Source organism: Botryllus schlosseri, chromosome 8, assembly GCF_051294905.1.
Source record: "Botryllus schlosseri isolate E-star chromosome 8, Bs_hap1, whole genome shotgun sequence".
Classification (NCBI taxonomy): domain Eukaryota; kingdom Metazoa; phylum Chordata; class Ascidiacea; order Stolidobranchia; family Styelidae; genus Botryllus; species Botryllus schlosseri.
Window position 1 is genome coordinate 7,602,019 of NC_137243.1, and position 25,609 is coordinate 7,627,627.

Sequence of the window (25,609 nt, forward strand, 5' to 3'; positions counted from 1 at the left end):
GAATAAGCATGATATCTCAAGAAATACTCTCCATCTGAGGGCTTGGAAGTACGGAATTATAGCCCGTGAGCTCCATCTCGCATTGCGTAGAGATGGAAGTTTATGCCATTTGCTTAGTGGTAATCTACTATTTTCTCTGAAAGAGCGGCATGCTCTTCACAACACATAGACAAACTTATAATCATCCCTCCATCCTTGGTTTTCTAATTTGTTCATTTGAAATCCTGGCTTGATGGATTGTACCAAGTTTTCGTAGTATTTTACCATATCATCTCCAAATCTGTAGCTGAGAGTTGGATTTGTTGAGGATGTTGGATTGAGGAACTCTGATATATGCTTTAAGAATGGATAATATTATGTTGGCAACCAATGTATTGTGGTTTATGAAAACCCTTGATCATCACTGCAATTTGCAGTTTCACAGCAACCCCATTACGCCACTCAGTATCAACAGATGCTGAGTCACATATGATATGACATTTTCAAATTTTCATCATATTCCTCTAATCGGTTTTCTAGACCACTGAAAATATGTTGAGTTGTTCTACTTTCGCCTTTTCGAACACCCAGTTCGATTTGTGTCGGACAAGTTGAAATTATACAATCCATACGGTCTACATCTGAAATCGAAATTAATAATTATTTAATAATTATTTAATTTTGACTGTAAGCAAAAGAACGATAGAAATAATTCAATATGCGCGATCAAAATTTACCAAAATAATATTTTAAATTTTTGCAATTGGAATTCTGTCAGTTAAATTCAAATCAGTCGGTATATATATCATATAGTCTGTATCTACAAAAAAGCCTATCCTTCATACCGTGAAAACTGGAGAATTTTTGTGCGGGAGGTTTTTGTTTAATCAGTCTTAACTTTTGGTAATTTTGCAATCAGGACACAAAAGTTCATCGTTTGTGACTACAGGACACACAAAATTTTGAATTTTTTTTTTCTAGTCATAACCCTAGTGTACATACCTCCTCTGTACATCGTCTAGGCCCAGGTGGATGTCTGATCTTGACTGTTTCGGCATCTTCCTATCATTCATTGTATTGCAGTCTTGTGATGTTTTAAGGTGATGAAATTTTATGAATGAACTTGAACTCATATTTCTGTGCTCCCTTTGATTTAGTCCTTTAGGCCAAATGGCGTCAGCCCGGCGTATATGCGTTGTGAGGGATACCTGAAATTTAACTGTAAAAGCGGACGTTGGAATTTGCTGACCACAGAAATTCGAACTATATTTGTATGCAAATATTAAATTCTCCAAGTAACATGCATAGGCCTATAACAGTTTTACATTGGCGTTTTCGCTTCTGTGAATAACTAGTTGTGTGTCCATTTTCCAACAAACAGTGAAGTCTGTATGCATATTTTTGCCTTCTTGGAAGTGGCTGTCAATGTGAACGACTTGTTCCTAATGGTGACTAGAGTGAAACCACAACACTGCTGTCGAATGGGTTATAATGTGGCCTATGAACATTGTCTACATTTGCAGTGGCGAGGGGTTATTTAACGGAAGTATTTTTTACTATAAATACTAACATGTTTTATAAATGTGCTGGATCATAATCGCATTTCCAGAGGTGGTCAGTTACGAAGTACTTCTACTTTTTCGAAGTATTCAAGTATTTTTCCTCTACTTCTGGTACTTACCCAAGTGGATCCTTTTTTCGCTAATTCTAATTCTACTTCGTAATATTTTGTGAACTACTTACTTACTTTTCGCTATTTTCAGTTTGTCAAGTAGAAGTAGTTTAATCCCCTAATAAGAAAGATAGCCGAAGGAATTTAGGGACTGTTTTGAAGGAATTTCAGGACTGTGTTTACGTAGTACCAACATTTACTTCGCATAAAAGTCATGTAATACCCAGAATTTTCGTTGCGCTTCGCGCACAGTAGATATGGCGTGGCAAATATGTTTTATCGAAAGTATCACTGAATATATCTAGATACCGGGTTGCGTGGTTACGTTCACACAGCATTGTCGCATATATCAAATATTTCATCACATCAAGTATGGCCCCCATAACGTTTGAAACTATCGTTTTGCAATCTAGCAATTACCTATTATACCTAGCAGCCCATGACGTGTCCTAATCTGGAAAAGTGGACTTTTATTTTTTTTAAGTTGGACCTGTTTTAGCAGACCACCGTTGTAACTTTCTGGACAAAAGACATGAAATATATTTTCCGCATTTAGAAGTAGTATTTGTATTTTTTATTTCAATTACGAGTATTATACTTGAGTTCTATATGGCATTTTTACGAACTGCCATGTTTTTAAGTAACGTATACTAATCGTGCAAAGTGTTAAAGCCGTATCCGACGCAACTTCTCCTTATTGCTCTTCGACTGAACTATGGTCCTTATTATGTGGTGTAGGGCGCCATGCCATGATATTCTCTAACGGGGTGTTCGAGTAAACAAAGGATTACACTGGTCAACACATATTTTTAGGCAGACAAAGTAAGAATGGTTTTGGGGTTCCGAAGGGCACTGATTCCGAATATGACCTTAGTTTTTTCAAATTGGCTCTTATTGTGGAGATAACCCATGGGGCTATTTTGACCAAAATCTCCCATTTTCGCGGTAATGACTAGATATAAAATCGGGTTAGTCGTACTATAAAGTTTAGAAATTCAATCTACTTGTTATTTTTACACACAGAAGACTATATTAAATCAATAGCAACAGCACTATATTTAGGGGTATTCGATTTATCATAGTTACATACTTTCACGGATATCACTTACATAAATAAACTCCAGTCATGTATATAAGTATTTACCTAGATACTCAAATAATGTGGCATTAATTCAATCAGTTTTACGTCAACCACCTATTGTAAATTTGAAATAATCAGTTGGAATACAATATTATTGATATATTTTTAATCGAAATTGATTTTTTGTACGATTTTCGCCTGCAAGCTATTTAGTGCAGTTTCTCGGAAGGTTCCGGCAATGGTCTGACATAATATGTTCAATGGTTCATCTCATCTGCCCTGGTATCTTTCTATTGTTGTTCTGATGTCTTGTTAGAACCTTTACCCTTGCTAATAAACAAGATGATCGGGAAATATATCAAGATGACTGAACAGGAAGTGAACTTTTATGCTCATGTTTATTCCAAGTTTTCGATATGCAGATACGAATTCTCGGACCAACTGTTTGTAGTCGGGTGCTTTGTGATCAGCTAAAAAGTTTTATTCACTACATCTTAGGAGAAATTACATGCTGTGAACTCCTCCTAATGTGAAATTGGAATCTTTCATCGGTATTCGAATATACCAGATACCAGATTTAAGCTTCTCGTTTGATAGGGTTACTAGGTATACCCACTTTGTTGACTCAGTGGAAAATTATCCATTTACCAGTCAAAAGAAATGAGACACATATGAGTATTGTAGTTAAGCCTTTCAAGGACAAATTTTATAGTTTATACTCCTCTTTAATCTTGGTAGAATGACCAATTGATACAGGAGAAGATGAATTTCCGTTTTGCAAAAGTACAATTTTTAGGCTTGAAAAACTGCTTTTTTGACAAACAAATATTTCGCATCATGCCATGTTAATATTGATAGAAGGACTGAGAATGACATGAGGGTTCTTCATAGTCAATTAGCCATTTATGCACAGTATAAAATTAGAAAAAACTACGGTTTTCTTCCTACCAAGTGAAATATTTAGGGGTAAATACAGTACTTTTGGGCTTTTTTAGGGGTATAAATATATTCTGACAGAGAACCAATCTGACAAAACTAATGTCACATTCGTAATCAGCAACCTCAAAAACCCTAGAAACGGCTCTCAACTGTTCTGCCTAAAATTTTTTTTTCATTTTGTTGACCAGTGTTATCATCGCATTTCTATATCAATACTATCATTTACATCAGTGGTTCCCAACCTGGGCGATATCGCCCCCCAGGGGGCGATTTGGCGGCCTAGGGGGGCAAAAATGACGAAGGGGGCGAAAATGGACAAAGGGGGCGAAAATAGCGAAGGGGGCGATGACGCGGTAAAACGGCTATATTGGAGTCAAGTCGGAGAAAAGACCCTATTTTTTTTAGTCAATCCACGGAAATTTAGTTGCAAAAGTGTAAAATTAGACAACGAGCCAAAAAGTTGACCTTTTTTTTAGTCAACCCGCCGATGATTACAGATTGTATATCGATTTTTCGGTTCGCAAAATCTGGGGGGGGGGGGGGCGATGATCGGCGTTGAGCTTGAAAAAGAGGTGATGAGTCGAAAAAGGTTGGGAACCACTGATTTACATCCCATGTTGTGGACGACTGCTTACTCTGTAAAAAATTGACACCTCCTGGGATGCATCAATATGAATCAAGCTCACTACACCTGCCGCATAGCTCAACTTGCAGCTTTTGACAGTCCATGCGAACGAATTATGAGCGTTTAACAACTACTTAATTACTTGAGTAGATTTAAAGTCAGTCAATCGTACTTCTACTTCAAGTAGTTAAAAGTTGCTTTTAAAAGAAGTACTTCTGCTCATACTTGAGTAGATTTTTGCGTCGCCACTGCTTCTACTACTCCTTGAGTAGCTTTACTACTTTGACCACCTCTGATTAGCGTTTTTAGGGTAAGGTATAAGGATCCTTAGGGACCGACCTTATTTTGCATGCAATCACTCCAATCCTCCTCTCTGGTTGACAGCCGCCGATATGTGGTCCTGGAACACCCAAAATCGACCTGGAATTTTGCATTTTACCGGAGTTGTGTATAGTGACGCAGCAATGTAATGCCGCAGCGAGTAAGCAGCAGCGCAAACCGCAATCGTATTGGCGATTGTTGCGCAAGCGATTGAGCATTCATACTCTCACTCTCGCTGCGCAGCGGCACACTTGCTCCTGAACCGCGGCATTTCATTCCAAACGGCATTGTTCCGTCACAATGCAAAACCCCCGCTTCAATGCAAAATTCAAGGCTGATTGTGGGGTGTTCCAGGGCGATGAGTAGAATAAAATTTTTATTTACGTAATCAGTACCGCGGTAGCTTTCGATTGATTAACAAATTTTGCGCTCGGCAAGCCAGTGTAAATAGTGCCGTATATTGACAATTGACATACCCAATCGCAGTGAACGGTGAGATCACTGTAGTACACTATGCAGGAAACAAAGCTATTGACCTATTTTTAGTTGTACAATGATTGTATGTTTTCAGTTCATCCAACACCAGAGATGGTCAGTAACGAAGTACTTCTACTTTTTCGAATTACTCAAGTAGTTTTCCTCTACTTCTGGTACTTATTCAAGTAGATCTGATTTTCGCTACTTATACTTCGAAATATTTTGTGATCTACTTACTTACTTTTCGTTATTTACAGTTTGTCAAATAGAAGTAATTCAATCCTCATCAGGAAGATAGCCGCAGGGATTTCGGGGCTGTTTTCACGGAGTATCAGCATTAATTTTCATAAAAGTTGAATAAAGCCCAGAATTTTCGCCGCGCTTCACGTGCAGGGGATGTGAAGTAGCCAGTACGATTTCAGTAAAGTATCGGTGAATATAATTTAGGTAGCCGGTCGGCGTGGTTCCGTTCAGACCACATTGTCGCCCCTCGCCCATATGAAATATTTCATCACAACATAATGTTTGAAACTGATGTTTCGCAATCTAACATTTACTTATCATATCGTCAATCTCTCAAGCATGTCCATGGCGGGTCCTAATCTGGAAAAGTAGACTCTGAGATTTTTTTTAGTTTTAGAGCTGCTTCAGCATACCACCTTTGAAATTTTCTGGACTAAAGACATGAAATACATGTCCCGGTTTTAGAAGTAGTACTTATATTTCACTTTCAATTCCCAGTATCCCATACTTTGAGTTCTAATTAATATCATTTCTTTAGTCCGGAATGTTGAAGTATAAAAGCAAATGTAGTAATGCCTTTAATTTCCGGAAATAAAGCTACACAATATGACATTTTTACGGTCCACCGTATTTTTTATTAACGTTTACTAATCACGCAAATGTTTACACCGTATCCTATACAACTTCTTCGACTAAACTACCGGCCTTATTATATGGGGGAGGGCGCCATACCATGATATTTTCTAAAACGTGCTGTTCGAGAAAATAGAGGTTCGGTATTGTATTTTCATATCAATACTATCATTTTCATCCCATGATGTGGACGAATGCTTATGCTGTCGAAAATTGGATACCTCCTGGTATGCATCAATTTGAATCAAGCTTGGCACCGTTCGCATAGCTCAATTCGCACCTTCTGACTATCCATGTGACGAATCAGGATCGTTTTCACAGCTACTTACTTACTTGAGTAGATTTGAAGTCAGGCAATTCTACTTCTACTTCAAGTAGCTTTAGGTTGCTTATGGAAGAAGTACTTCTACTCGTACTTGAGTAGATTTTCTCCAAGCTACTCCTACTTCTACTCGAGTAGCTTTCTTGACTACTTTGACCACATCTGTCCAATACTCATAACTAGGGCAAGTTTTTACAACTTTTGCAACTTTTTTTAGAGCTTCCGGCAGCTTCCTAAACACTCGGAAGTTATGTAGAATGCTGTTTTAAGCTGTTTGAAGGAATCTTATAGTGCAACTTTTTGCAACTTTCGTCCAATTTTTTCATGCAACTTTTTGCAACTTACGTCCAATTTTTCATGCAACCAACTTTTTACTGGAAATATTTGGCTGTATCTGTAAATAGATCGCTTGATTATGTCACTATTTTTTGAGAATTTTAATGAAATACACGGCCAAATTAGATTGAAATACTGTAAATCAGCACTGAAGTAACGCTATAACGGGTATCTCGGGAGCTGAGCAGGAAAGTTGACCTTCTTATATTTTTAGTCAGCCAATGGAGAATGGGGATGGAAAACTGTATTCTGGGAGTGGAACTGGGAAGTTGACCTTTTATTTAGTCAACCGACCAATTTGTGGTCTTTTAGTGCAACTTTTGTGAAAAAATAAATGCAACTTTTGTGAAAAATAAATGCAACTTTCCACGGATTTAACTGCAACAAAAACTTGCCTTACTCATAACAATTTGTGCCGTATATTTCTCTTCACTAACTAAATTAGGTAATGAACCATGCGATGGCTCGCTCACATACTGCTGAACTTTAGAAACTAAAATCTGCATGTTTAGGGTGGCCTTCAATCACACGGTGGCTGGTGCCTGGTAATGTAGGTAGGTAGATTGTGCGGGCCTGTTGTACAGTCTAAATACAAGCTGTTCCCACACACAATTTTGCATGGTGAACACTTTGCGATCATTTTGTACTGCAAATATGAAAGGTTATAGGCCTATTTATAATGCAATGCATATCAAGTAGGTACCGGTACGGGATGAGTCCGGACTTGCTTTGCTGCATCAAGTTTATCAAGTTTGGTTTGATTTTAGATAGCGTGAACCACTTCCTGTCGGTTTCGAACAATTTTACTTTTTGGAATATTTTACCTGAGTACTTTTCAGACCTTTTGTTTTCTACTCCCACTTGAAGTAGTTTTGATAGGCCTTGGAAATTGCTACTTGTAATTAGGTAGAAATTTACTACTTTAAAGATTCTGACCCCCACTGGAAAAATCATGATGAAACACTCCGTTACTCCTATTTGTGTCATGTTATGACTATGAAACTGTATGATAAGAAAAGAAGTCAAATTTCCGGTAGTAATCCAGGACCCATACTAAACCTGCAAAAAGCCCACTTGCACTTTTGAGTCACATTTTGTCGACCACTACTGTAAGTTGGATATTGGATAGCGATGAAAATACCTCATTGTGGTGCTGGTCTTCCATGTTATATTTTTGAGAAGATGTTATGTTAGTCTAACACAGTGGTTCCCAACCTTTTTCGACCCATCGCCCCCTTTTCAAGGTCAACACCTATCATCGCCCCCCAAATTTTGTGTACCGAAAATTGGGCATACAAACTGTAATCACCGGCAGGTTGACTAAAAAAAAAAAAAAGGTCAAATTTTCGGCTCGATGTCCAATTTGACACCCTTTTATAACTAAATTTCCGTGGGTTGACTAAAAAAAAAGGACAGCCGTTTTGACGCGTCATCGCCCCCCTATCGCCCCCTTCGCTATTTTCGCCCCCGTCGCCCCCTTTGTCCATTTTCGCCCCCCTGTCGTGCCCTTCGTCACTTTCGCCCCCCTAGACCGCCAAATCGCCCACGTTGGGAACCACTGGTCTAACATGTTAGATACCGTAGCTATATTGATTGAATGTTGAACATTTTATATGATTATATTAACAGTGTGGTGCGGTCCTAGGGATGTGTCAAGTGATAAAAACTACCGTACTAGGCAATGCACAGCCGATGTTGTTGGAAAAGCTTGCCTGCTCACATGTAAGGATGGTTACAGAATTGATTCAACCTCATGGCAATGGAATGCTACATGCAATGCAATCTCAAAAAAAGTTGGAAGATGGGACTTGGAAAGTGCCCCTAGTTGTCAAGGTGAGATCATAAACATTTCGTAACAAATTAATGATATGCTGGTCTCGATTAAGTAGAGGTTTTGGGCTTGGTTGCAAGTGAAATCAAGGCAAAATAAGGTCAATCACCATAAAGTTTGGGTTGGGGGTTAGCGTGTATAGCAGGGGTCGGGAACCTTTTTCGACCAAAGAGCCATAATGACCCAATATTTTCAATTGTAGCTCCGAAAGAGCCATAAAAGTCAATCAACTGTTACGTCACAATCTAAAATTTGTGACGTATTGGTAGCACTAATTTATGATATTCGTAGTGTGCGCAAAATTTTCGTGCCTGCATACGTAGGTGGAGTCAAATACGGTCACTACAGCAGCACATACCCACTACAGCAGGGGTTCTCAACGTGGGGGGCGTGAAACATCTGAAGGGGGGCGCGAAGAAGCGGTCACCTGAAAAAAATATTTCGCGCTTCGCGCAATTTACCTCCGATGCACGCATGTTTCTCTCTATATAGACCCAATTTCATATTTTTCATTCTCTCATAAACATTCATAACCTTCCATACCACCAAACAATCTGTTGAGGTTGCTAGCATCCCAGTGGGATTTTGTGATATGACGATAAGGGGGGCGCGAAATTTTTCACCATCAAAAAGGGGGGCGTGTCTAAAAAAAGGTTGAGAACCACTGCACTACAGGGTGTGATAGGTCAGTGACGTGGGGTTAGGGGAGGCAAGTGAGGCACTAACTCACATGTCGTCAGGGATACGAGAAGGAAAATTGTGAAACATTGAATTATGTTTATGAATGACTAGATTTTGAACATTTTTATTCCCAAAATCACAGAATTTTCATATATATTGTTCGAAAATAAAGCGTGAAAGGAGAGGTAAGGCACAGACGGGCCAAAGCCTCACCTGTGATAGTGCAACTCATCGTAAATAGTTTAGAACAGTAATTCTCAACCTTTATGTCTTCGCGGACCCCTTTTGAACAGTGACCGATCCTCGCGTACCCCCTCAAGTTCTAGTTCAAATTTGGCTCAAATATCGTGCAACCCTCATCTGTCTTGTTCAAATAACAACCCAAGTTTGTGATGAACAGCAACAAAATGATCGTTTTTGATAATAATAACCGCTGACCCCGGATTGAGAACCACTGGTTTAGAATTTACAATAACAAATATTATTCAAATGTAATTATGGCACTGATTACGAAAATCTTATTATTGATCAACTTTATCGACACTTACATTTTTACGGCGGTGCTAGCAAGCTATTACGTACCAATAAAGAATATGGAAAGCTATGGCGTTGTTTTTAATTCGGATTTGTAATTGTGAATATCACTTCCAAGGCAGTTTATTTCATGGCGTAGATCAGGAAGACAATGTGTATTTGAAAACTGCGTTAAGCGTCGCCATGTCTGCTATTCTGTTTGATTAATCAAGGTATCGTGCAATCCAAGATTTCGAGGAGCGCGGTGGCGGGTAGATTGAATTAGCGAATGGTGTTAGTCGCCGACGCGACTTAGATTTAGGGATTTTGAAAAATAGAGTACAAGCCCCTAACCCTCTGGATACCCCACTGTCTTGGCCTCTCAAAGACAATTTTATGCTGCCACAAGAATGAATATCCTAGCCATCATGAAAATTTACTGACAAGTTGCTACAATATTGATAAATTAAGTGGAAAATTAAACATTTGCCGAAGAGCCATACCTTATACCCAAAAGACCCATATATGGCTCGCGAGCCATATATTCCCGACCACTGGTGTATAGGGTAAGGGTCCTTAGGGACTGACCTTATTTTGCATGCAATACCACCAATCCCCTCTGATTGACAGCCGCTGATATGTGGTCCTTGAACCCCCCAAAATCGACTTCGAATTTTGCATTTCAACGGAGTTGTGTATATAGTGGTGCACCAATGAAGCGCCGTTGCTCAGCAGCGAGTAAGGAGCAGCGCAAACCGCAAGCGTATTGGCCAGGCCATTGCTGCACAAGCGATTGCGCATTTACAGTTCACGCTCTCACTCTTGCTGCGCAGCGGCACACTTCTTCTTGAACCGTGGTATTTCATTCCAAACGGCAATGCACATATGCACCCTTGTGCATAGAGCGTTGGTGATATGTTGGGGTAACAAACTGAGATTAGAACTTGACTACATCCGCAAAATCTTACTTGATGACAGTTACCCTGAACACGTCATCAACTGCGGCATTGAGAGGAAATTAACGCAATTCAACGCCGAAAAGTAAACAGAGCCAAACGAACAACCGAAGATGTTTATATCCATCTACCTTGGATTGGTCCCATTTCCACCAGCTGTGAAAAACAATTGATTTCTGCGGTCAGTAAGTGTTACGACACAGTCAAAACCAATGTGATTTTTACGACTACACAACTGTTCCCTTCAATACGCAAAGACGTGCTCCATGCACTTCAACAAAGTAATGTAGTGTACGAATATAAGTGCCACTGTGATTGTGGCTACGTAGGAAGAACGTCAAAGCGTCTGCAGGAACGCATAAACCAGCATGACCCCAGATTTATCGGAACACGTGCATCAAGCTCGATGAGAAGCTCACCCTTAACTCATCCGCTTAAGCTTGATGCTGACAGATCAAACACCATTAATTCTGCCATTGGCAAACATCTGTTAGATAATCCGATTTGCGCAAATAATTATCGATACGACAGATTTCGCGTCATTGGGAGGGGCCATTCACACTTCCATTTGTGTGCCTTGGAGTCGAATTTTATCAAAATACACCAACCCAAACTCTGTCAACAAAAGGAGTTCGTGTACCACCTGAAAATAGTACATTGAACGCTCTCTCGTTTGAAATTTCATGCTGGTGACATCATATTTTGTGATATGATTATTGGTATACAATGTTCTTTCCAATTCTCTACTAGTTGCTGACGATTACCCTGACGAGTGTCAGCCGAAAATATTCGGGTTCATTTCAATATGAATATACTATTCAATTGTATGTATATGCATGCAGTATTCAAGGTACCATAATTTTACATGTATAATGCGCAAAATTTTACCGATTTTTTGTCGTAAAATCGGGGGGGAGGGGGTGTATTGTGCATTGGTACAACAAACAAGCCTTGAAAAAAATCTCCCTCGAAATGAAACTTGATATCATACCTTTCTTCATGTTTGTTTTAATCGCGCATCACATTCAGCCATGACGTGGCGAGATAGCGCAGTGGTATAATCCGTGGCTGCAACATCAATGGGTTATGGGTTCGAGTCTGACCGAGGCCGACTTCAGAATTCCTATACCAAAGTGTTGTAGGTTTATCTAGGCCCCTCCTCGCTGCCTCATCCGCGTATGCGATATCTTAAAAAAGCCTAGAAGTGGGCCGTGCTATAAGTCGGCAGTTACGGAATAAAAATGAAGAATATCGGCCTGGTGTAAATGACCATAATAGTAGTCGACAAACACCATGAATACCTCAAACAAAAAAACATTCAGCCATCGTGCCCATTCGTCTTATCAGTGTTACATGCTGCCAATTAGCGAGATTCGTCTGCGCTGCACGACAGCATGCGAGCTCCTGCTGAGTTGGTTTTCCGTTTGTACGCCAGCGAAATTAGTTCATTTATTGATTGCGGCAATCCTCGCGAATTTATCACGTTAACGACAGGCCTGTTGCGCACGACATAACTGTTGGCCTGAGCAACCGCATCTGTAATAGGCCTCGTGCTCAAGATGTCGTGTCACTGGCCTGAACCAGACTTGGACGACTAGATAATTCTAGTTGTCTAATTTCACTAAATTGAAGCAAAATACCTGTAATCTAATTCTAATCTAATTTGTGAAATGTTTCTATGCTCTGATTTTAATTCTAATCTACCGTAATTTGTGAAATGTTTCTATGCTCCAATTTTAATTATAATATTATTTACTGTTTTCCTGAAGATGCCTATTTGTCTGCGGCATTTTGCAGCGAGCATATCCCTCTCGTGCAGGGAAATCCATGTAGTGTCGAGCCGCCATCGCATCACTTACACCGTACAGAAATAGTATTTATCGTGCGATGAATAATATCCATGCTGGCATGGTAGCTTGTAGTCTGCGAACAATGTATCGGTCGGTGCAACGACTTGTTGCAAGACACGCTGGTATATGGTTTGATTGGAGGCGACGCTACAGCTACAGTTCCTGTTGTACGCACTAGCCGACTGACTAATGGCCACTCTAAGTTCTCTTGCAATCCTGATCACACACGCAGATCCAAGGAGCTTTCTTTAATAGCACAGAACAGCCAAATAGTAGTAACTAGTGGTCAGAAACTTGTAGATTTACCAGGATCAAATCATACTTCAACATATTAACAAATAGAGAAAGGACAAAGTTAGATGAATCTAATTGTCTGTATACGACTCTGCGACTGAAGTGCGAGCACGCTCGCTACACCCGGCAATCTCTCAAAGCATGTGCTTCACTGACTACTTTGTCAATAAGATTAAGGTCAGCAGAAACTAGGTTGGATGCAGGGGTGCGTGAGAAGATTATTGGCAACCTGCTGGGACAGCTGTTACAAACAAGATTCTAGTTTCGATCACAAACAGAACAGCAGTAAAGCTTGTTCACTTTCACGTCCTCAACTACAACCAGCAAAAAGAGGATGACTGCTTCAGATTTAACCAAAGAAAATATATTAGAGGATGAAGCGGAAAGATATTTCGCAGCACAGAGTGATAGCATGGCCTGTGATGCTTCGAGTTACTGGAAAAGAAAAATAAGTTTGCCTCATCTCAAGGCTGCTGCTGCTTGAAAACTCGTAGGCATGACTGCAACATCAACTTCACCTGAAAGAGTTTCAACCATGCCCGAGAACAGCATGATGCAGGGGTGGTCAACTCAGAATGGGTCGTGGGTTGTTTTTCAAAATTTGTAGAGGCTGCGGGCCGCTAGAATGCATACAATATCGAGACATACAGTTAAGCAGTCATGCTTATAAAACTTTACGTTAATACAACGCCGTGCTCACTGACATGGGCGATGGGCATGGTTACCACAAAAGAAGTGATATTTCATTAGACTATTACAAATACAACTAGAAATATAATGATCATAAACATCATTTTATTTTTAACTATGAGCTGCGCATGTGCAATTGTGCATGTGTGTGCCTGTGCACGTCACGGCAATATGCTGAATGCTGATTCAAATCAGCTGACTCCTCATCGACGGAATGGTGTTTCAGCTAGTGAAGAATATTGTTGTTTGGCGCAGCCGAATAGCTTTATTCAAAACAACAGCAATAATTTGAAACTGAAATCAATTTCAGCATTTCAAAATGCTTTATTTCACATTCTTCTAAATTCACACATGAGATCACCGGCTGCAAAATATGACTTCGTGGGCCGCATGTTGACTGTTGATAACCCCTGGTATAGTGCAAAACGAGCAGAGCTTGGTATACGGGCGTTAATCATTCTCATGGTTAAGGGAATTCACTGTGACTTGATATGAAGTGAACTTTTTGCTTTTTTGATTTCTCATTCATAATTTCATTCAATTTCCGAGTTTTTGCGAGGTCAGTAATTCTAATTCTAATCCAATTTGAAAAAAACTGTGTAGCTCTAATTCTAATCTAATTTGGAAAAAGCTGTGTAGCTCTAATTTTAATTCTAATCTAATTCGGAAAAATTGAGTAGTTCTAATTCTAATCTAATTCGAATAAAACTGTGTAACTCTAATTCTAATTCTAATCTAGTTTTTCAAGTCTGGCCTGAACTGTCGCGTCGCCGGCCTCGCAAGCTTTGGCTGCTATCTACTATCGTTGAGAGCAGAGGTGTCTAACTCAACTTCTGTTGCGGGCCGGATTCAAAAGATTTGATCGCTCGCGGGTCCGACCAGCCAATGATTGTTGATTACCTCCAAATCCATACCTTTATTTTAGACGGGAATGGTTCAATATCAACGCTATGCAAAGTATTATTATACATTATAACGCGGATAATGCGAGATAGTGTAATTGTTATGCGTCCGGCTTCTCGAGCGGTAGGTCGTGGGTTCGATCCCCGGCCGGGTCATACCAAAGGCTCCCGCCGCTATCCTGCTAGGCGCTCAGCAATTACGGATAGCATGGAGGAGAAAAAAAACGGGGGCACAGACTAGATGACCTCATGGGGCCGTATCGCCACTCCGTCGTCAAAGCATCTCGATGGTGCAGGCGAAAAAGAATATCATCTCTCTCTCTCTCCCTCTCATTATATCGCGGATAATGTGAGCTTCATGCGAGCAACACCGTTATTCTCAAGCAATGAAATTGGCACAAATACGATGATCGGCCAATTGAATACAGTTATCTAAAACAGTGGCTCCAAAGACGATAGAAGTTTTTTAACAGTGATTTGTCATAGACCCTGCGTATTCTCGATGAGGAATACAAGAGATTGTAAACGCGGAGGCCGGGGCTTTTTGCGTCAAAGTAAGGTAAACAACAGTGCAACCAAAGATATTTGAATGATATTCTTCGTGGAGCAATTATATTCTACATGTATTTTACATACACCGACTTCAGAGAGTCGTTTCCGCCTGTGTGGATAACTATTATTTAGACCGTTTTTTTCTTCAGAATGTTCAAAACTGAGTGTGCCTTTTTGCCGTCTCAGAATGTAGTGTCAATTTCAACGACTTGTTCCTGATGGTACTTCAGCGAGAACTCAACACTGCCGTATTTATCGTTGTGGCCTATGAACATGTTCGAAATTTACTGCATTGAGGGATTATAATTATTTACGTAGAGTATTTATTCCTAAAAATCTCAATTTCTGTTAGAAGTGTGCTGGATAACACGACACGTATTCAATTTACTCAGAATTGCCTCGCTGGGCGGATGACATCATCTGGCGGGCCGCATGTTTGACACCCCTGGTTTAAAGACAATGCCGTTAATTGTATGATTAGCGAACGTTATGTCATGATTGTTCAACAGTGACATCGCAAAACGGAATGACATCGAATACTGAAACATAACTATTCATGTACTGCGAATGCAGGGTGCGTACTACACCTGGGTACACGTACAGGCTTTTCCCCAGAATTTGCATGCTATTTCTAGGGTGCGTATTATACATAGGAGCGCACTGTACTTGGAAAATTACGGTAGTTAACAAGTGAATTTGGAACTTGTTGTTTGATAAACTTATACATGAACTCAACTAATTCAAAAATATATATGTCCTCAACTTTGAGAATACGAAGTTTCTTAGAATATGGAGATAAGCGATGATAGATGGTCAGTCTAGCAATGGCCCGAATGGCTTTATTCTGCATAACTTGTAGGCGTTTCAAAATAGTTTGGGTTGCAGATCCCCATATAATAATGCCGTATTGCAAATGACAGTGAACGATGGAGAATTAAAGATTTCTAAGCAGAGGCCTAGGAACTATTCTATTTAGTCGCCACAAGACACCAGTATTATGATAGATCTTTGAGGAAACATTGCTTACATGGGTATTCCAACTGAGGCCATGGTCAATAAAAACTCCTAGATATTTCATTGATTTGCAGACGCACATTGCTTGACCAGTCATAATTAATTTGAGATTAGTATTCAAAATTTCTCTTCTCTTTTTTTGCCTATTGGTAATGCTTGGCTCTTTCTAGCAATTTTAATGGACAATTAGTTACATGTGAGCCAGTTGCTGATAAGTTCAAGTTGGTTGCAATATTAACAGCTGATATCAGCAGATTTTGACTACTGGATGAGAATAGCAGTAAGTGTGTATCGCCTGCAAAAAGGGTAGTGGCGAATTGTGAACCGGCAGTTATATTATTACCATATACAATAGAAACAAAGATGACCCTAAAAAACTGACCACCATGGTATAAAACAGGAAACAGCACAATAGTCAGATTTCTTTTGACTGATGACTGTATACTGTTGTCGGTCAGTGAGATAATTTAAGAGCAGTACCACACAGTGTTGGTATGACTCAAGTCATGACTTGACTCGAGTCAACTTTTCCGTATTACTTGACTTGACTCGAGTCACTTTGCAAAAATGACTTTACTTGACTTGATTTGACGCGGCGCTTCAGAAATGTGGATTGACACATGACTCGGAGCAAAAGTTACGAGTCCATTTCAAGTTTTTAAGTAACCGGCGTCGATTAAATCACCCTATGTTATGCATGTTCAGGTTGTTTACGATACGTCGGTGTCACTTGTTAGAGCAACCAGTCATTCACTGATTGTACGTTTCACTGATCCTCCATTGTTACGTTAAAAATAAATTGGCCGCAAACGAAACGATCACAGCTTACGTTGTCTTAGTAGCAATTTATTAATCTAATAGAAACCTATCCTTGTTTTTCAGACGGCTCGGTGCTTACATTGCGCCATGCGCACTTGCGCAGTGCTCACTTTTACCAACACTCATGTATGATTTAAATCGAACGAATATATAGTTTATGCGTTTATATTCTTATGGATGTGTGGGTAAAATGGGTAGTATACTGTACCATATCAATTTGTTCAACTTCAAGAGGCTTCGTATTCGATCCTCTATATTGGCTGATAAGAAGATGACTGTAGTATGTAGCTATACAGTTACTCACATATTTTATTAGCAGTTCTTCATGTACGTTAGCGATAAAACACCGTTTTGCATGTATGTTCAACTTTATATTCATTCTTCGATTCAAGATAAAAAAAAAACAATCAATCTGTCCTTCACCCAGTAATGACTTCGTATCACCACTCATCCTTCGAAAATTCAATTTGACTTGAATCATGACTTGACTTGATTTGACTCGAGTACCTCTAAAAAACGAGTGACTTAACTTGACTCGAGTCACCTTTGAAACTCGATTGACTTGACACGAGTCAAAATGTGCAATGACTCGAGAAGACTCGTGACTCGAAGGTAGTGACTTGATCCCAACACAGGTACCATGTACACCAGAGGCGAGCAAGATACGGCCCGCGAAGATATTTTGTCCGGCCCGCATCATTTATTTCTATTAGGATGGAACTGTTTTGCATCGGCTTTTTTATGAAGCCTATGGCAGCAGGATATTTCACTCCGTGCCAGGTTCATGTTTAATCTTGAAGCAAGATGGATGACAGGATCCATGTACAGGATCTTCATTAGCCATTATCAGTACGCCATGAAGTTCCAAATTTTTTCTCCTGGATCTCATTTCTAAATCATCTATTTCATTTGTTTCCCTTATGAACTCTTCATTTTCAGATTTCAGGTCTTTCAAAGCTTTTTGAGCAGAATAAAACTTATATTTACGTAATCAGTATCGTGGTAGCTTTCGATTGATACCAATTTTAACAAATTTTGCGCTCGGCAAGCCAGTCTATATAGTTCCGTAAATTGCTTTTGGTCAAATGGAAAGAATGACTTATCCAATCGCAGTGAGATCACTGTAGGACACTATGATGGAATTCAAAGGTATTGGACTATTTTTAGGCTGTACAATGACTTCGGAGCGCGTTGAAATTTTTGGATTGAAAGTTTTCAGTTCATCCAATGCCCATAACAATTTGTGCTTTGAATTACTCTTCACGAACTAAATTAGGTGATGATACCATGCGATGACTCACTGACATACTGCTGAACTTTAGAAACTGCATATTTAGGGTGGCGTTCAATCATACGGTAGCTGGTACCTGGTACTGTAGGTATGTAGATTGTACAGGAGTGTACGTACAGTCTCAATACCAGTTGTTCCCAAACACAATTTTGTCTGGTGAACCCTTCGCAATCACATTGTACTGCAAATTTCAAAGGCTATATGAAAAATGCAAAAACCACACCAATGAAAGAACAGGCAAGAAATATCAAATGCCGGTACGGATGTCTGCACTTGTCTGGCTGCATTGAGTCATCTAAGTTTGGTTTGATTTGAGATAGTGTGCACCACTTCCTGTCGGTTTTGAACAAATCTACTTTTTCAACTATTTACTTGAGTACTTTTCATACCCTTCGTTTTCTACTCCCTCTCAAAGTAGTTTTGATAGTTCTTGGAAATTGCTACTTGTAGTTAAGTAGAAATTTACTTCTACTCCTACTTCTACATGAGTAGTAACATTGGCCATTTTGACCCCCTCTGGGAAAATTATGACAGAAAACTACATTACTGCTATCATAATACGACTATGAAAGTTGAAACTGATAAGAAAGTCAAATTTCTGGTGGCGAACCGGGACCCATACTAAACCTGCAAGCAGCCCAGTTTTGCAATTTTTGGTCACACTTTGCCGACCACCGCTGTAAGGTGTAAGTTGAATATTGGATAGCGATGAAAATTCCTCATTGTGGTGCTGGTCTTCCATGTTATATTTTTGAGAAAATATTATGTTTGATAGCTATATTGATTGAAAATTGAACATTTTATATGATTATATTAACAGTGGGGTGCAAATCTATGAATGTGTCAAGTGATAAAAACTACCATACTAGACAATGCACGGACGATGTTGTTGGGAGAGCTTGCTCTCTCACATGTAAGGATGGTTACAGAATTAATTCAACCTCAAGGCAATGGAATGCTACATGCAACGAAATCTCAAATAGTGTTGGAAGATGGAACCTCGACAGTGCCCCGAGTTGTCAAGGTGAGATCATAAACATTTCGTAACAAATTAATAATATGCTGGTCTCGACTAAGTAGAGGTTTTGGGCTTGGTTTGCAAGTAAGACCTACAGGTTTGGCGTGATTGCATGCAAAATACGGTCAGCCGTGACATTTTATTTCAACACAAGTAGTTCCTACGTGATCTGTACTTGAAATCCATACTTCAAATCTAATTTTTTTTCTAATTCAAATTTTGTTTACATAGTAGCCTACTTATTATAATTTTCTTTATTCTTATCAACATTGAAATTCCCAAACTAGATCCTAAATCTAAAAAGGTTTCAATATGAGCAGTTCCGACATGCACAATAAGTAGGCCTACAGTCACATGCAAAATAAAGTCAATCGCTACATGCAGAATAAACACAGTACATGCAAAATTAGGTCAGTCACAATATGCAGAATATGGACAGTACATCTAAAATGAAATCAATTGCTACATGCAGAATAACGACAGTCGCAATAATGTTAGATTTGGAGGTTAGGGTCATTAGGGTTGAGCTTAGCGTATTTTGGTTGGCGGGATTAGTATCATTAGGGTTGGGGTGAAGGTAATTACGGTGAGGGTCTTAATATCATCATCAATTTCTTGAAATTTTTATCAAATCAATGTACAACAAGATGTTGCCATACCAAAACCCAATAGTTGATTCGATGTACAGTGTAAACACATGCACAAATTAACAGCATACATACTGATCAGAATGCTACCTATCTTTACAATTTATAAGGGTTGCTGACACTTTTGACTCACAGCCTTCACAACCTATCCATCAGTGGCTTCAATATATCATTAAAAGATATCCACTCGGCAAGGAAACGTTTAGGAAAGGGATTGTGACAGAATCAAGTCGGTAACAATAGAAAAGGGCTTAGTCTAGTCATTGTGATACATCCACTGATTAGGATTGACTGATCAAGAAATCTGCTGATTACTATTGAAACTCATACTTTTGACGGAAGGACCAACCTCCCAGTCGCTTTTTTATCAATCCCTGGATTGGCCATTAATTCAGGATACTCGGCTTTTTGGCCTCGACCCAAATATATTTTTAGCCTTTCATTGACCCCATAAAACAGTTCTTTAACCCCTGGTTTAATGTGACAATTATGTAATGCATCCCTGTTTATACCCTTCTGTACTGGTGCACCGTGCACACCGGTTGAAGAGCACTGCTTTAACCTACATGTTGAAGCTAGTTGGTGCCTACAGCCTGATGAACTACAAAATGTATCTTTGTCACTACTTGAACGGCTGAGGGGCTGTTATCCTAAGGTTGCAGACTGTCCTAGTTAAATTGGTAAACTGGATACACTAAACTGGAGGTGACGAGTAATAGACATATACAGGCAGTGGTGGCTTTTGGGGTAGTTGAAGTAGTCAATCGCCTAGGTCCCCCTTGGTTGATTAACGCGCTTTCGAGGGGCCCCGTTCTGGCTACTTTTTTTCAAGTATTACCGTTTTCTGAATAGCCGCGGATATCCTGGTATCCATAGAGAATATGGTATTGTACCGTAAAGAGGGGTCAATCATCAATTGTCATTTTTTAGTCATCATTTTACGAATAACCATTAAAATCCATGCATCATTGTAGAATATGGTACCGTAAGCAGTAGTCGATAACTTAATTTCTGCACCCGTTACAGGAACTCTCATTGGTTTTATGATCTCCATCTAATTTGCCTTTAGCTAAACGCCCCCCCCCCCTCCTACATTTACGCGGAAGTTAGATATCATCTTGCAAATAACTGTGAAAATACATGTACCCATGTAGAATATGGTACCATAAACGTTGTAAAATAATTATAATGCCATGCCAAAGTACAATGAACGACTTGTCATATTTGAAAACAAGTGAGTCAAGAGAACTATAGCCCGTGTCGAACCCCACCTATTTAGAAGAACAATGGGATGTAGCATGACATAATAGTATACCAAGACAACTCCAAGCCAAATAGACCACATAAATTCAGAAAGCTGTCAGCTGACATTAGTAATAAGCCACCACACCACGTCAAGGTTTCAACCAGGTGCTAGATTAGGCCTATCTTTTTTCTCCGAAGAAGATTTTGTTGCATGATAAGGCATGAAAGCAAAATGTGCGGCAACGTGGTACAACACCAGTAATACCACAGGAACACATCAGTACTGGTATGACCTGTGAAAGCTAGTTTCACGATCTGTAAGAACTTGCCTGGTTGGATTAAACCTAAAAGGCCACAATTAGCATAGACAAAAGTCCACTACAATCAAATACCATATGCATTCGTATTTGACAACATTGCTACATCATATACGGTAAGTCAATAAGGTAATATCATTGGTAGAAAAACAGCGTCATCCTCAATCTGTGCAGGACATTCCTGAGCTGACATAGATGGCTTGAAATATTTGTGTAGCAGTCCAAAATTTGCATTATCACTTTCTTTCTGAATCTGAACCAACTTCCTTTTCTGAGATCCTGACTTACATTTGGCATGTACTCGCGGCATTGTAGCAGATACTTGACTACAGTAATTAGGAGATATTGATGCCAGCAATTACAACATGACATATAAATGAGTGATACCAAACTCATCGTAGCTAATGAAATGTACGCTTGTCACCTAACGAGTTCGCCTTACTAAATATGCTGTTTACCGAGTCATCTTTATATTGAACGGGTAGCCCATTTCAAGAATGTAATGGTAAAATTTGTCTTATGCAACAGCTGATCTTAGGGCAAGTTTTCGTTGCAGTCAAATCCGTGGAAAATTGCACTTATATATTATAAAAGTTGCATTTATTTTTCACTAAAGTTGCGCTATAAAGGTACATTTATGGATAAGTTCCTTGAAATTATTAAGGTATGAGATACTCGAATCGATCCGCATCCAAGGCACTGTAGAAAAAGTCGGTGTTGGCGACTTCAACAAAATCAATAGCCTGAAAAAATTGACCCAGCAGTAATATAATTTTCGGCGGTCTAGCCTGAATGTACCTCAAATTTAAATGACAGTGAAATAATCAAGCGATCTATTTACATATATTACCAAATATTTCCAGTAAAAATTTGGTTGCATTGAAATTCGAAAAGCTGCAAAAAGTTTCTTGAAAAAATGAAGAAAAGGCCTAATTCATAACTAATATGTCGAGTTATGAAAATGGCTCGGTAAACAACAAGATATATAACACTGGACAACAACAAAAATTTCATCATTGTAGGTGAGAACGATCTTCGGGTGAATTGGGGGGCGCTGAGTTCGAAAATCACATTGGTTTTTGCATATTGGCTCAACTTTTCAAGATATCGCCGAATTTAGACATTTTTATTTTATTTTATTCAAACTAGGGTACATTTTATCATAACAGCCTATATTAAATGTTGTAGTACCTGTAGGTCAGTCTGTACTGAAACCAGGAGAATGTGAGAAATGTAAAACACAATTACTTTGGCGGAACGAAACTGTGCTGCATAAATCTATTCCTTTCCACATATCGAACACAAAGATACCCCATTTATTCATATTTTCGTGGGATTCTCCTAATACATTGAAATTTTTGACAATAAGCTTCCTATACCGATCAATGTGCTTGAAGTGAGCAACAAATAGCAGTAATTCGGTCATACCAAACCAAGTATGCCTGAACCTACAAAAAGACGACAATTTGTAAACACTGACGAAAAAAACAAGCAAGCCATATTTTTGTTTACCAAATCATTGGTGATAAGATAAGTGTCAATTGACTCTTTCTGTGGCTCAAATGAGGGGGGTGTTAATTGACGTAATCTGTCAGAAAAATAGTCTTTAAATGATAATTTCGAGGATAAAACTAACTATTGCTTTATCAGTGCACTACAATGCCCATGTCAGTACTATATGGGAGATGATATAAACTAATCTAAGCCCATATTCACCTCCTCAAGCGCGAGTTAACCTATATTGCCCACCAAAGTACTACTTTTCATGGCATATGTAGGAAGAGGCAATATCTCAAAAAATAAAGCCAATTCGGCAAATGTAATGCCATTTTCGGACTCGGCACCCCTGATATACCCCTGTATCGATCTCACATATCATGATTTTTGAAAAAAATATTTTTGTTGCCCTGTGTAATAGCCTACTTGCTTTCAAATGACTTTTTCCTATGATATTTTGCATATTTAGGCTCAGTGTGGACTTACTTCATTATAAATTAGCATGCCATATGAAAGCTGGCATCAAGAGCTAGCAAGTAGAATCTCAGACAAACAAATACTGGAAAATTTTGATGAACTGAAACATACACTGATGCCACTAGGAAGTATATATTCAATAATAATTTATTCCATGTTACAATTTGACCTCATTAAGATAAAATCAAAGTAAGCTCATTTAGCTTGCATAGGAATTCAATTATCGAACACCGTTTACGGCACCATATTCTACATTGGTACATGTATTTTCACAGTTATTCGCAAAATGATAACTAAAATTTGCGTAAATGTAGGAGTGGGCCCCCTCATAAAATCAAAGTAAGCTCTTTTGAAGGGTGGAGAAATTTAATGATCGACCATTCTTTATGGTACCATATTCTACATGGGTGCATATATTTTCACCGTTATTCGCAAAATGATAACCAACAATCGAGTAAATGTAGAAGGGGCCCCCCTTAATCAAAGTGATCTCTTTTAGCGGGTGCAGAAATTTAATGATCAACTACTGTTTATGGTACCATATTCTACATGGGTACGCCTCTACGGATATACCTACGGATAAAAACTACAATACCAGACAATGTAGAGCTAGCCAACTCACCTGTAAAGGTGGTTACAGAATTGATTCAACTTGAAGACAATTGACAGCTTCATGCATTGAAACCACAGAAGCAGGCGTGTAGACAGGGGGGTAATCCGTGTCCAATATCCCCTGTTCCCAAGCTCAAATATCCCTACTATAGTATCTGAAATCTAGCTCTCTGTTATATCTTAGTAATTGCTCATCCATGATTAGATGTCCAATGAGCGTTTTCACAGAACAATCAGTGCGACAATACCCTTTTTCTCCTATTCCTCTCTCGTCTGTCACAGCGGTGTAATTAGGGTATCATGTGTGTCATATGGTATCATATGATATTTGAGCGCAAAATGGAGGGATCTCCTGCTATGCTGTAATATGATCGGCATGCTCTTTCTTGATAATGATCCTCGCTTTGGTAATTAAGGTCAAGATAAGTCCCTGTCTCTCTTTCTGCTGTTATCTTTCTTACGGGTTGTGGTGTTGTATTTAAATTGTTTACAACTTTGTTTTATATATGCGAATGATGAAGTCACAAAGACAAGTAAGATTATCTGTAAATTGTTATATCTGCATTTGTGCATACATTTAACCAGATGAATCGGTTAGAAGTGTTTCCCAACCTGGGCGCACGCCCCCCTGGGCGCGAAGAAGCGGTCAACTGGAACAAAAATTTGCGCTATGCGCAATTTACCTCCAATTCACGCTTGTTTCTCTATATATACACCGAATTTCTTATTTTTAATGCTCTCATTCACAGTTATTACCTTCTATGCCATCAAAAAATCTGTTGGAGTTGCTAGCATCCCGCTTGGATTGTGTGATATAACGATGGGGGGGGGGGGGCGAAATTTTTCACTATCATAAAGGGGGTATGTCTTAAAAAAGGTTGGGAACCACTGGGTTAGAACATGAACATCATTTTTTTAGGCATTCTGCTTTTATAGATAAATACCTTCCCTTTTCTATATATCTATGTATCACCCGTTTTTTTTCTCGGCTGGCTACGCCCCTGCTCAGAAGGACTTGCAATATGGGACTTCGACAGTCTCCCTATATTGTCAAGGTGAAGTCATAACCATTTCCTAACCAGTTGATAATTTTCCATACTGATTAGAGCCAGGTCTTTCTGAGCAGGGCTTTCAAATATTGAATCAAACGATCATATCAAATCAACAGGAATCAGCATATTGTAGATACTTTCCAATTAAAACACTGTGATAATTGTAAAGTGACTTTCATCAACAGATCACGATAGTATTGAAAGTAACAGTGAATTTATTATATTGTAAAAGGGGGATTAGTTGGGCAAGTTTTTGCAACTTTTGTAACTTTTTTACAGCTTCCAGGAGCTACCTAAATCTCAGAATATATATGTAGGACAGGGGCGGGCAACATACGGGATTTTGTCCGGCCCGCGGACAGTTTTCTGTCTTACATGACAATGGGCCCGCGGCCCCAGTCTGCAGAGATTCCCCACTACTTGCTTACTACGTCAAATTGTAGTGACTGTATGTTATTATATACGCGTATATGCGCACGCGCAGCGTTGCGAGACTCGAGCTTACGCGTAAGTTCCTCTAAGCGAGAAGACTTGCATTATCGGCATTTACGATGCACTCAACCCTAATGTCGTCTGTGCTAATCATGATTTTTGTCAAGTACAATGGTCATTTACACCAGGCTGATATTTCTTATATTTGATTCTGCAACCGCCGACTTGTAGCACGGCACACTTCTAGGCTTTTGTAAGGCACGGCTTATGCCAGGAGTCGCCAACTCAAAA

The 25,609-nt window shown here is 39.2% G+C and overlaps 2 protein-coding genes across 2 annotated transcripts in view; one reads left to right on the top strand and one right to left on the bottom strand.

The window, feature by feature from the left end:
* The window catches only part of LOC145444097 (sodium/potassium-transporting ATPase subunit beta-1-interacting protein 3-like), a 372,797-nt gene extending 359,355 nt beyond the window's left edge, over nt 1–13,442 (bottom strand). The window contains exon 1 of the mRNA XM_080322028.1: nt 13,432–13,442. The gene's annotated coding sequence lies outside the window, so the exon portion shown is untranslated. The remainder of the gene's footprint in view (nt 1–13,431) is intronic.
* The window catches only part of LOC145444080 (tyrosine-protein phosphatase Lar-like), a 73,641-nt gene that overhangs the window by 17,320 nt on the left and 30,712 nt on the right, over nt 1–25,609 (top strand). The window contains exons 2-3 of the mRNA XM_080321998.1: nt 8,258–8,461; nt 18,842–19,045. Coding sequence (XP_080178124.1) covers nt 8,258–8,461; nt 18,842–19,045 — 408 coding nt within the window. The remainder of the gene's footprint in view (nt 1–8,257; nt 8,462–18,841; nt 19,046–25,609) is intronic.